General features: G+C 47.3%; 1 protein-coding gene across 2 annotated transcripts in view; it reads right to left on the bottom strand.

Annotated features, from left to right (window-relative positions):
• The window catches only part of LOC137434487 (ceramide transfer protein), a 78107-nt gene that overhangs the window by 48748 nt on the left and 15408 nt on the right, over positions 1-13951 (bottom strand). For both annotated transcript variants that reach the window (XM_068127540.2, XM_068127541.2), the window contains exons 2-4: positions 6312-6428; positions 5967-6068; positions 3529-3640 (exon numbers count right to left, since the gene is read on the bottom strand). In XM_068127540.2, the coding sequence (XP_067983641.1) occupies positions 3529-3640; positions 5967-6068; positions 6312-6428 (331 nt within the window). The remainder of the gene's footprint in view (positions 1-3528; positions 3641-5966; positions 6069-6311; positions 6429-13951) is intronic.

A 13951-nucleotide genomic window follows, 5' to 3' on the forward strand; every position in this document is an offset into this window, starting at 1 on the left:
CGTTGAACGTCCATACCCGAAGGTGTGATTTCCCAGTCGCCTCTTGAGGATACCTTTGCCCATCTTTGGCAGTGTGACTGTCAACCGAACGGGATTCTGGTCTCGATACAACATCGTTCTGACGATCACTGGAGCGTGGATCGACTTTGGTTTGAAGCCGGGACAGAGACATTGGGAATGTTCTTTTCGCTCACTTGGAGCACAGTGAGTTATATTGTACGAAACTGATGGTACCATCATAGGAATGATATATTGGTTGTACAATTGATTAATATTGTTATTGCTGTTATTCTTGTGTGACCTTAATACAATACTTGTTTGTTGGTAACAATTGGTGTGGTTTCACCATTGATCTTTGACACACAGAATAACACATCTTTCTGTCGTGACTACTCTCGGGGCTCGGAGGTACACCGTGACCGGGGTTTGGGGAGGAGCACGTAACAGTCCCCAGAGCTAAAATGTCAAGTGTACCCAGAGGTAAAATGTCAAGTGTACCTAGAGGTAAAATGTCAAGTGCACCCAGAGGTAAAATGTCAAGTGTACACAGAGGTAAAATGTCAAGTGTACCCAGAGGTAAAATGTCAAGTGTACCCAGAGGTAAAATGTCAAGTGTACCCAGAGGTAAAATGTCAAGTGTACCCAGAGATAAAATGTCAAGTGTACCGAGAGGTAAAATGTCAAGTGTACCCAGAGGTAAAATGAAAAGGTGTACCAAGAGGTAAAATGTCAAGTGTACCCAGAGGTAAAATGTCAAGTGTACCCAGAGGTAAAATGTCAAGTGTACCCAAAGGTAAAATGTCAAGTGTACCCAGAGGTAAAATGTCAAGTGTACCCAGAGGTAAAAAGTCAATTGTACCCAGAGGTAAAATGTCAAGTGTACCCAGAGGTAAAATGTCAAGTGTACCCAGAGGTAAAATGTCAAGTGTACCCAGAGGTAAAATGTCAAGTGTACCCAGAGGTAAAATGTCAAGTGTACCCACAGGTAAAATGTCACGTGTACCCCAAAGTGATGTGAACGGAGTCGGCAAGCACAACATGTTCCTGGGTGTCATGAGTTATCCACCGATTGCGTTTCACGTCACAACCAGTAAGGTCGAAAGAAAACGAAACGTATCCAGAGGTGTGGGAAAATAACGTTAGGCTGGAGACCAAAGTTGAAATAGGAAAAACAATATAGCCTATTTTACTCCAGGGGGTCCCAGGATCACCCACCCAAAATTTCGTTGCGATCGGTTGAGCCGTTTTTGCGGTACCTGGGAACAGACGGACAGACAGACGGACGGACAGACATTTGGTGAATTATAGTAAGATGTGTGAGAGGGTTTGAGCTGCAGTTTTGCTTTTAGATAATTGTAAAAGGATGACACTATGACTACCTATATGTGGTAGTATTGTACTTTATTTTTTTGGATACATGATCGAGGCTCATGGAAGAGCTGGAGTAGAATGGAAGGGAACAAAATGGAAAGGAGGAAACACCAACAGGATAGCAGAGGTGAGAGGGAGATCAAGGAGGGGGTGGAGTGGCGGGCAGGACACATTGGGGTGCAGAAGAAGCGACACACAAGCTGAATGAAACACAGCAAGAAGAGGAAGGGAAAAGTTGGGATGAAACAGAAAAGGAACAAACCAACGGACAACTACCAAATTAAAAGGGGCGAGGTAGAGTGGGGGGGCAGAAATGACAATAACCTGTAAAAAAGGAGTGTTTGGGAATGGGGTCATTTGGGGGTATAAGAGATCACGAGCATGGAAACCCTCAATGTATGGAGAATGCCTCACTGCCCTCCATTTAATGTACGACTACTTTCATGGCCGCAATTAATCCCATATTGTGGGGTCAGCCACAACATTGTCGCAAGTGTTTCTCAAACCAGCTGAGCTGACGGAAGATGGGAGGAATTTGTAATCCGTTCAGGGTGCTGACAATAACCCGTCTACTCTTGGTGAATGGAATATTATCTGCTGGAACTTAAAGATCCAACAGACGGGACACAACTTGCAAACAAACAACAGCAAACCATACTGTTACATAGGACACGGGACAGTGTCATATAATGAGGTTTTTGGTGAACGAAAATGGCAAACCAGCTGAAATTTACAAGATAGTGTTGTGGTTTTGGAATAAAGGTTAATTCCCCCTCGTAGGTAGACGCACCACAACATGAAGCCTCGCGATAGTTCAGTTATTTCTTCGTAAATGTAAGCGTAGTCCTTTCCTGTGTTTAGTTTTGCGTTGAGTAGGCCAGTGAGCTTAGGTGTTCTTTTGGCGCTTTGCTTCGATGCTTTTGGTTTGGCGCTGAAATGCCACGCGGCAGGCCTGAACAAATCTACCAAGGCCGAAGGAAGGCGCGACAGGAGGAGTGGTCGGTAAGCACGAGCCGCCAATCAGGGCTCGAGGGGAGTGGCTAACCACGACGACCAGAGGCGGGGTTTGGAACATTCGAGTGGGACTCTGGGACGGGGCCATATAACCCTGCTCCGAGCCCCCCCCCCCCCCACCTCAGTTGAGAACGGGTGAGAGCAAGAATGAGTTGAGTTCTGAGGTCAGATGGCAATTGAGAAGGAGTTGAGTTGGCAGTTGAGTTGAGTAAGAGAAGTTCTCGGTCAGAGTCGTGTGCAAGTTACAGTTCCCTGTGAGAGTGAGTTGGGTTGAGCTTGAGAATGCGAGTGGAGCTGCAGGACGAACGAATCGAATTGCCAATTGTACACGAACTTTCCCCGTGCCCTGCGCTCTGCGCTGTATTAATCGCGCGCTCGAGAGGAGGACCCGCGCCGGGCCACAGACGCGCGACTTCCTCCTGCCTGCCTTCTCCTGATACGTGCCGTGACCGCCAGAGGGCTACACCACGAGCGAGCTGTCCGGGAGCAACCGGCAGCCAGGCGCGTTTGGCGCGTGAACCTGCTCTTCTTCCATTTCCCCGTGTGAGTGATTGAGCCCATTTGTCTGGGAAATAAGTTAAGATTGATTAAGCTTCTGCTCTGTGTCCCCCTTTCCTTCATCATTATCGTGTAAATAATAATAAATCGTGTTCTTCCTCTGATTTGACCGTATTCGTCCCTTCCATCATTGGCTTTGCATGGTACGAATAGAACCACTCGAATCTGGTTCCATAGAAAGGTAACAGCACAAGTCACGTGATACGCATACCGCTCTGGCGTAGTCGATTAAGCGTGGCTTGTGCGAGGCTCGGTCCCCGCTTTCGGGGCAGAGTGGGTCAAAGGTACGTGCGACGTTGACCCAATACCCTTTTTCACGCTTGCTCCGGAAGTGGCGATTCGGTCTCGTGGACCCGAAGACCCAGGGGGAAAAGGGGTTTAATACCCCCCCTTGTAACGGGAACGGGCTTCGGGAGATCCGCAACAATATGTATCATGGATACAGTTCATTAATACAGACCACCCATGCAGAAATGCATTTGAGTGGGGTCAAAAGGTTAAAGGACAGGTGAGTCCGTGCAGGCTAACCTGAGGCAATGTTATATTTGCAAATGGTAAGTAACAAAAAGTGGAGGTAAACCTTACCATCATTGCTTCCTATTTGATCAAAGCGTTCCTGCAGAACATCAAATTGCCGACAGAAAATGTCACGAAAGGTCTCCAAATCAGCCAATTTTTCTCTCAAGGCACGGAACTTCTGTGAATCATGGGAATAGACACGTGACACAAAGAACAGTCAAAAACAATATCTCTCGACACCCTCAGGACAACCAGGAAACAATAGCTCTCTGCTCTCAAACAAACAAAACAACAACAACTCACTCAAGCGGAAAAATGGCCATAAAACGATCATTCATTCATTCATTCTCAAAAGTGAACTCTCAAACCTGTCTCCCTCCTCCAAATCCTGATGGCGTCTTGTCAAATCCGTTTCTGGTGTTTGTTCCCCCTCCATCCCCTCCCTCACCTCAAATGGTTACACAGTTGACACTGCACGTGACAAAGCTGAATGCCACAACAATGTGTTTGCCTCTAAATCCTGTGTCCCAAACCCATCTCTCTCTGTTCCCACCTTACCCAGTCGAACCCAACTGCTCCTGTGTCCTTCTCTCTTGACAAAGTGGAAAATTTTCTGTCAATCCTCGACTCTGATTCTGCAACTGGACCAGACGGCATCAGCCCACGGGTCCTAAAATCCTGCTCTGCCGCTCTTTCTCACCCTCTCTCAGTTCTTTTCACCCTCTCTTTTGTTCAAGGTCATCTGCCAGCATCTTGGAAATCAGCAAACATTCCCGCATTACACAAAAAGGTGCAAAAACAGATCCTTGCAACTTCAGACCAATCAGCCTGCTCCCAATTATCAGCAAAGTCATGGAATCCATCATTGCTTCGGATATCAAATCTTTCCTCTTCTTCAATGGCTTGATCTCTGATCATCAATTTGGATTCAGACCAGGTCATTCTAATCTGGACATGCTGCTACTGCTGTCTCAACAATGGATGGAGGTACTCAATGCCAAACAGGAAATCAGTGCTGTCTCCCTTGACATATCACGTGCCTTCGATACGGTCTGGCACCCAGCTCTGCTCACCAAATTCTCCTCCTTTGGTATTCAGGGAAATCTCCACTCATGGCTTGTGGACTTCCTCTCTAGTCGTAGTCAACGCGTGGCCCTGAATGGGTTTCTCTCATCTCCCCTTCCTGTTCAGACTGGAGTTCCCCAAGGCAGTGTTCTGGGCCCAGTGCTTTTTCTGGTCTTCATCAATGATCTCTCCGACTCTCTGGAAAATCCTCTATCTCTTTGCTGATGACTCCACTATCTGCCGCTCCATTCCTCATCCCTCAGATCGGCAGTCTACAGCCTCCTCTCTCTCTGCAGACCTGGATAAAATCACCGACTGGTCAAACAAGTGGAACATGCCTTTCAATCCTGACAAATCTCACACTCTCACTTTGTCTCTCCGAAAAGACCGACTGGACAACCCTCCCATCTACTTTCTCAACAATTCTCTAAAATAAGTTCTGTCAGTCAAGCTTTTGGGTCTCACTATCTGCCATGATCTTTCCTGGGAAAACCACATTTCCAAGCTGGCCTCCAAAGCCAGTCGCCGACTGGGCATCCTCCGTCGTGCGAGGTCCTTCCTTGGCACACCTGAGCTCCTCACCACATACAAGGCTTTCATCCGCAGCTCAATGGAATACTGTTCCCCCCTCTGGGCTGGTGCTCCTGCCTCACACCTAGCTCGGCTTCACGCTGTTGAAACCAAAGCTTTCAGAATCATTGGAATCTCCTACGATGAAGCTAACTCCGAGGGCCTTTCACTCACTCACCACAGGCAGGTTGGTGGTCTTTCTGTCTTCTACCGCAGGTTGGTGGTCTTTCTGTCTTCTACCGCAGGTTGGTGGTCTTTCTGTCTGACCCCTCTCCGGCCTTGCTCCCCCAGCTCTCTCTGTGCTCTGTCCCCCAAATATTCCTACAAGTTGCCAGCAACCCTCTCCTGGTGAAACTGCCAAAATCAAGACTCTCTGCTCACCTTCATTCTTTCATTCCTCTTTTTTCCTGCCTCTGGAACAAACTCCCTCACTCTCTTCAATCCCTCTCCTCCCTCCCGGTCTTTAAAACAGCTGTTCACCACCTTCTCTTATCTTCTCCCATCCAAAACCTTGATCTTTTCTACCCCCGTTAATTCACCCCAGATCCACTTTTTTGAAATACCGACTTCTTTCCTGGAAGTCCTTGCAGTATCCATTTGTTTTATACCTCTTCCACCCTCCCACCACCACCCCCGGTCTCATGCCTCCTCCCCACAAGCCCTGTCCGTCCCACAGATCTCCCGATGTCCCTGCTCTCCATCTTGTTCTCCCGCTCCCTTTATCATATGTTTTATGTGTCAGTTTGTCTTTTTGTGATCAACGTTAGCTCTGACATGAGCCTCGATCTTGTATACAAAAACAAACAAAAAAAAATACACGAGGAAGCGCGCATACATCGCTCAAAAACGTTTTCAAACAATTGCAGTACCTTGTTGGAAGATGTTGCAGAAAGCAAACTACCACTTGAGAGTAGAGACAAAGTTGAGCCATGGCGGGGCAGCACATGTTGAGTCTCAGGGTCTCCTTGTACCTGATACACACCTTAACACATCAGGTCTTGCTACGATAGAAGGCAATCGAGTTCTCAAAAGTCAAAAAAAGTCAAAAGGTGGAAAAGTCAAAACAAAGAATGACTTAGTCTGCTCAAAAACATTGTACATTGGCGTATTACGCTTGCGCTGCTATTTTATAGATGAAAGTTCAAACTCTCGACTTTCCAGCTCGTTTCCGTTTTGTTGTGACCTTTACCCTCTGGTGAACATACTGCACGCACCTTGCTTTGCTCCAGCGCAGTGAGCCAGGCTTGACGGCTCTCGGCATCCTGAGTACGCAAGTACCAAACGCAGTCACTGAAATTGACATCAAACCTGCATTTGTCAAAGTCACACACCTGCGAGGCACAGGCAGGCCGGTCTGTGTGACAAATTCGTCATATTTGCAAAATGCAAGCATTATTCATGTCAAGATAAAAGATACCCATGAACAACATGCATGTAGCTCTGGGTATTGTGGTCTCATGGGGAGGCCATTGGCTTAAATATGGCTGAAGGAACAAGTATCAAGGAGTCGGATTATATAATTTTTTAATTTAAGAACAATTACTTTCACTGTTAGATTGTTCGGCTGGCAGGACAGCACTGAGCAGTGGTACCCAAACGTTTTGGCATGATGCCCCCCTTTTGGTTTTCATCAATCCCTCGTGCCGACAGACATTGGTGGCTCTTTACTGGACAGAAAACGCGCCCCCCCTTCCCCTTCCCCTTCCCATGTTTTTATTGAAATAAATTTTACTCTTTGTACTCGTATATATATTATTGTTCATGATCAATTAACTCACAATTATTACCCTTCGCTCGTGAAGCGAAAAGCGGGGTTAAGCATTCATGTACGTACGTACGTACGTGTGCCGTGCATGTCTGCATTTAAAAAAGTCATTTTCTCAGCAACCGTTGGTCTGATGGACACGAATTTCACCATAGGAGCGCCTCCTCCTGTAGAATATTTGAATGATAATCATGACGTCATAGGTCATGTGTTACAGGTGCCATCTTTGAAAAACCGAAAAACCTTGCACCTCTATATCTCAAAAACCGCTCTATGGAAAAAATTGAAACATGGCTCATTGTAAATAACTCCAGATGGAGAATAGGTGTTGTTAACAATGACGTCATTGGTGCCATAATTATGACGTCATAATTCGACAGGGACAACGCTTAGTCTGATCAGTTTGAAATGTATTGAGCGTGATCTATGCAACAATTATTTAGAGTATAAATCTATGATGTCATCGGTCACGTGATCTGGCAGCCATATTGGATCAAAAAAAAAAGAAGAAACTGTGGCGGACACGGAAGCTCACTGGCGTGGTGACATCATTCCGCGCACCAAGTGGGCGGCGGCCACGCCGAGGGGTAGGCGTGGCCTCAGGATATACACCGGGCGCGCAGCCCGGAGCACGCCAGTGTTACAGTGAGCTCTTGAATAAAGACTCTTACAAATTACCGCGTTGTTAGATTCCTCCTTGTTTACAAGCAGCCCGCGTAACGCCGCGCTTTACTGGTGACCCTCGACGTTGGATCTGCCATAGCGATCCTTCCAAACACGACGCCACACGACGTGGACCACCCACCGCCGGTGGCTCAGCCCCCGCGTCGGGGCCGCCCCCCTGCGGGCGGACCCCGGCACCGCCCAGCACCGCAGGCACGCCGCCCCCCATCCCGGGTACAGCCGGGGGCATCCCACCTGGCATCCCTGCACCCCGGACGCCGCCGGTCGCCAGAGGGCGCTTCGGCCGGGTCATCCGTTTGCCCCACAAACTGGCCCTCCAGGTGCGCGGGAATTCTGGGGGGGGGGGGGGGGGCGCGTGTGGCGGACACGGAAGCTCACTGGCGTGGTGACATCATTCCGCGCACCAAGTGGGCGGCGGCCACGCCTACCCCTCGGCGTGGCCGCCGCCCACTTGGTGCGCGGAATGATGTCACCACGCCAGTGAGCTTCCGTGTCCGCCACAAAACGTTCAGAAACAGAATGGTTGGCTCACACAATTTTGACTGCGCAGGGTAAGTATTCTATGAATACCATCTAGTTTATGTATGTTATTCAGGTGCATATTGGGAAGATTGAAACAACGCATAAAAACGTTATTATTTTATTTCATTAAAAATTTCCTAATGTACAAAAAATGAAGTCTATATACAGCGGCGGATCCAGGGGGGGGGGGGGGGGTCAGGGGCACTTGTCGTATGATTGACGACAAGAAGGACGCGATCACTCAACTATGGTCAAATGCTGAAACTGAATTCTCTCTGTGGTTCGATCACACCAAGGCCATGATATAATCTGTAGGAGGTGATGTCACAATGCCGAGAGTTGTAAAAAGAGAAATCCATCGTCCAAACACCGCCACCAATACTCCCTTGCTCTTCTACCTCAGAAACATGTCCGTTCCATTTCTCGACCACCTCAGCCAGGAAATGGACACCCGATTCTGTGCTGAAAATCGGGAAGGTTGTGATCTGATTCTGCTGATGCCATCTGCAATAATCGCCGAAACCTGCGACATTCCAGCCCTACATCAGAAGCTGTTGCGTTGGAAAAACGACATGGAACATCCCGCAGGACTGATGAATGAGCTTAGAGACTGGCAGGTGTTTTGGAGGAGGAAGCCCAACAACACGCTTTCAAGCACATTCATGGATTGTTTCTGCGCAGTAGATGGAGACGAATTTCCATCCATCAGTGCTACTCCATATTGGATGCACCCTCCCTGGAGGCTCCTGTGAGGCCGAATGCTCATTTTCTTGCCTGCATCGTCTGAAGACCTCCCTAAGAAATTCCATGGGAGAAAGTCGGATGGCATCTCTGGCCCTCATGAACATGCACCATTAGGGCGGGCCATACTTTTTTTTTTTTGGAAATCAATCGAGAGGGGTATTCATATTACGTATTTTGGTGTGTAGAACACAAATCTGAGGTTTTTTAAAAATTCTGATAACCCTAACCTACATCAATTTGCAGTTGATTATTATTAAATTTTTGATTATTTTGCTATTCTTCTGGAAAAAAAGAGAAGTTTTCTATTTTGAAGTTCGGGCTTTTATTTTGGTAACTTCCTGTTGGGACGGCAGTTGTAGCCATCTTGTTGCTGAAAGCTCGATGTTGAGGAGGTTGGCAATCCTTATCCATCCGTCTTCTCTTCTCTTCTTATGGCATTGCCAGTAAGTACGTTTTTGATTAGGAACCTGAGGAACAAATAGATAATAATTTTAGATGTAAATTACCTTGTTTTATATTATATTTGTTAATTGATTTGTGTACTTACCTATTGCCAGCCTGAGTTACATGTGAAGGAAAATAGTGACCTGTGAAGTGAATATTTTGACAGTTTTCTGTAATACCTGTGTAATACCTTAATATCTGTCTGTAGTGGATACTTACCTGTGTATTATTGTTTTTATTTCAGTGTGAACTACTAAAAATGGCTCAAGTCAGAACAAGGATGAAATCAAGTTCTCATTTAAGTAATCTTGTTGGCACTGGGCAGGAGCTGTCGGTGTCTGAACTGCCAACTGTGAGGGATATCCTGAGGTATGGCATCTACTTGAGGGAGCAAAGTGAAGATGACAGGAGGAACTACCCAGTGGACCAGCTCGTGTCTGACATCTACCCTGGTCTGATTTGTCAGTGGAGCAAAGCTAATGCTCTTTTCAAGCCTCCTGTTATCAATGAAAAGGTGACCATCATGTCCAAGCTCAAGGAGGTCTGGAATCAGGCAGTGAAGTTTTCTCTTGGGAAGGGCAAACTTGATGCCAAAGAGAGGTTCATTGTCAAGTTAGACAAGTTATTTGATATTTTGACTTGCAAGTGTCAGATTACCAGTTGTGAGGGGGGAGGCTGTGAGGCCGGTGAGGGCTGTGTGATCCAAGCCCACATTAACTGTTCCTGCAGCAGAGAGAAAATGATTCCTGTGAAAGATCTTGCCTACATTAAGGGACAGAAAGAGAAGGTTGGAAGTAAAGGACCCCACCAAATGGGGAGCCCTGATCTGCCAGAGCACAAGAGACAGGTGAGGACATTGGAAAGGCAGGAAAATAAAAAGAATGCAGAGAAAAGGAGAAGGAGCAAGGAGGAAAATGCTGCAGCAGCAGAGAAGGCAGCCAGGAAGGATGTTGAGAGATTTTTGTCAGATGGTGATGAGGATCTGGAATTGGAGAGAAGTGGTGCTGAAGATGAGTTTGTCACTCAAGTTGAGCTCTTCCCTGAAACTGACACTGAGCCTGCAGCTTCAGCAAAGGTCCAGAAAAACTATGATGAGATTCCAAACATTGCCCTTGCTAGTGTAAGGTATGGCATAGGGCTGAGGCCAACTGCAGCGATAGCAACTGCAGCTCTGATTGATGCAGGAATCATCACAGAAGACAATACAAGTAAAGTGATTGATAAGAACAAGGTCAATAGAGCACAGGAGAAGTTGATGACAGAGCTGGGGGAAGAGTTTGATGAGAAGTGCAGGGAGTAGGGGGGGATCTCCTGCATCCTCTTTGATGGGTGGATTGACCTGACCAATGTGATGATGGAAGCTGAGGGCAGTGACCAATCTTTTCCTGCAAAGATCAAGGAAGAACACTATAGTGTTGTTTGTGAGCCTGGTAGCTACTATCTGTTCCACTTTACCCCAGAGAAAGCAACTAAAGAGGAGTCACATGCGGAGCAGATTGCTAAGGTCCTGTTTGCCTGGCTGACAGAGAGGGGTTTTGATCAGACCTTGTGGGTCATTGGAGGAGACTCAACAAATGTCAACACTGGTGTGAAAGCTGGAGTAATGCGGAAGCTGGAGCTGCACCTGGGGAGAAAGCTGGTCTGGTTCGTGTGCAACTTACACACTGGTGAACTTCCCCTGCGCCATCTCATTGTTCACCTTGATTGGCCCTACTCTGTCAGACAACACATTTTCCGGGCCAATAGGAAAGCTCCTTGCTTCTGCTACAGACTTGGATATCAATCCAAACTTCACCCGGATCTTTGTTGGCCCTCCACTGATCAAGCTGTCTGACAAGGCCATTGAAGATCTCTCAACTGATCAACACTATGGCTATAAAATTGTCTGTGCAATCAGGGATGGAGTGCTTCCTGCAAGGCTGGCTCTAGTGGAGATTGGACCAGTAAACCACAGCCGCTGGCTCACCACAGCGAACAGACTTCTCAGGCTCTGGGTGTCAAAGCATGGACTGACAGGAAAGAACCAGAAGAATCTGCAATTCATTGTGGAATTCATCATTGGAGTGTATTATCCATGTTGGTTCAACGTGAAAGTCAAGCACTCCTGGATCGAAGGGCCTAGGCACATCTTGTTTCAGCTGGACTGCCTCAAGTCCCAGAGGAAGGAGGTGCTGGACCTTGTGATGCCGACTGTGAGAAGATCTGCTTGGTATGCCCACAGTGAAGCCATCCTCCAAACACTGCTGTGCTCTGAGGATCAGAAGGAGAGGACTGAGGGGGTGGAGAGAATCCTGGCCGTCAGGGGAGAGGGGGACCCAGACACTCAGCTGGGGGACTCCTCTGTCAGGACGAGAAAGACACCTGACATCAACTGTGATGCTTCAGCATTGGTAACTTGATCAGCTGGTCGGAAGGTGTGTCAGAGCCACCTCTCACCTGCTCCCTAAGCACCTCGGAGGTGAAGAACTTCATCAACACCCCCATGGAGGTGCTCAACTGGCTTTGCCACACACAAAGCATTGAGAGGGTTGTTAAAATGGTGACTGAGGCTTCTGCTAAGTACTTCTCACAGGAAAAGAGGGATGGAGGCATCAGGGCTCAGGAGACCAGCAGGAGGCTGATGTCCAAGAATGAGTCAAAGCAGGACTTGTGCAACCTGGTAAAGTTCAAGAAGTAAGGAGATTGATCTTTGTAATTGTAACCAGTGATATACATGCAGTTCACCTGTTAATAAATATGTACATTTGATTTGGCTGTGTCAATATGAATGATTTCCCTTATATCTTTTAATATCTTATAAAGGGGTTCGAAAGGGTAAAATTGGCAATTTAGAAAATCAAATTGATGTAGGTTAGAGTTATCCTATCCAAAAAATAAACTCGTATTTGAATTCCCCATAAAAAAACACATAATATAGACACCCCTCGTGTTAGGATTTCCTTCAGATTGATTTTGGCACCTGAGTATGACCCGCCCTAATGCACCATGACGTCACCATATCCGCACATGATGTGTGTGACATTTTCATTCAGAAACACAAGCGCCGTCTATTCCAAAATAGCAAAATTTACCATTAATAAAATAATTCACATTCCGCTGTCCTATCTTATTTGTGGGGAGAATCCCCTGCCTTGAGCTTCACAACCTCGGCGCATGGCGATGCCGGGCTTTGACCACCACACAGTCTGTCATCGCCATCATTTCACACTATGGGAGTGCACAGGTCTTTTATAACTACTGGTGAGCCCGTTGGTCCAAATGGACCAAATTTTCATCGGCGTTCATGGCCTTGCAGCTTACCTGCCTGATATAGTGCTTGAGTTGGAATAAATGCTTTGTAAAATATTGTTGCAGTTTTGTGGTTTTATAATAAAGGTTAATTTCCCCTCATAGTTTAGTTACACTACAACACGTAGCTTCGTTTAAAGCTCAGTTATTTCTTAGTAAATGTAAGCGTAGACCTTTCCTGTGTTCGTTTTGCGTTGAGTAGGATAATGAGAATTAGGTCCCCTTACGATGCTTCAATGCTTTTGGTTTTGGCGCGAAATGCCACGAGGCAGGCCTGAACAAGTCGACCAAGGCCGAAGGAAGGCGGAGGAGGAGCCAACGGTAAGCGCGATCTGCTAATCAGGGCTCGAGGGGAGTGACTTACCACTGCGGCAAAAGGCGGGGTTTGGAACATTCGATTCGGGCTAGGGCGGGGCCATATAACCCTGTGCCCAGAGCCCTCACCTCAGTTGGTGAGTTATGAGAGCAGTTGCGTTCTCAGTGATGAACTGAAGTTACGAGAGGAGACGCGCGTATACGAACTGGCCCTGCTCCCCGCGCTCTGCGCAGTATTAATCGCGCTGCAAAAACGACCCGTGCCGGGCCACAGACGCGCGTATTTCCTTCTGCCTGCCTTTGCCAATATACGCACCGTGAGGATTTGCCTGCCTGCTTTCGCCGGGATACGTGCTGTGACCGCCAGAGGGCCACGCCGGGTGACCTGTTCCTGGAGTGACCGAAGCAGGCGCATTCGGCGCGCGAACATTCTCCTTCCATTTCCCCGTGTGAGTGATCGGGCCCGTGTCTGGGGAATAAGTTAAGACTGCTTAAGTTCTGCCCTGTGTCTCTTCTTCTACCAAATCATTGTAACTAGTGTAAATAAATCTGTTCTTCCTTTGATTTGACCGTCTTGTGTTTTCCATCATTGGCCTCACATGGTACGAATTAGATCGCTCTGTTCAGGTTCCATAAGAAAGCTAACAGCATGGGTCACGTGGTACGCCATCCGCTCGGGCGTACGCAATCACGCGTGGTTCGTGCGAGACTCGATCCCCGCTTCCGCTGCGGCGTGGGTACTCAAGGTACGTGTGAAATTGTCCCGAGACCCTTTTCCACGTCTACCCGAAAGTGGTGACTCAGTCTCGCAGTATCAAAGACCCAGAGAGCAAAAGGGGCTTAATCTCTCCTTTGTAAGGGAACGGGCTTCGGAAAACCGCAACAATTTGGTACTCAGGAGTGGGATTTGGAACCCTGAAAAAATTTTGGACACCAAATTGTACATATTGGCAGCAACAATTTGGTGTCAGTGGAGTGGGATTTGAACCCTAAAAAAAAAAATCAATTTTTGGACGAATTGGCTCCAAATTACGAGCGAACGAAATTTAGTTCTTTTAAAATCCAAATTGTATTCGTACCATGGCTGGCCAA

This window comes from Myxine glutinosa, chromosome 10 (genome assembly GCF_964187855.1).
Source record: "Myxine glutinosa chromosome 10, kmMyxGlut1.1, whole genome shotgun sequence".
Lineage (NCBI taxonomy): Eukaryota > Metazoa > Chordata > Myxini > Myxiniformes > Myxinidae > Myxine > Myxine glutinosa.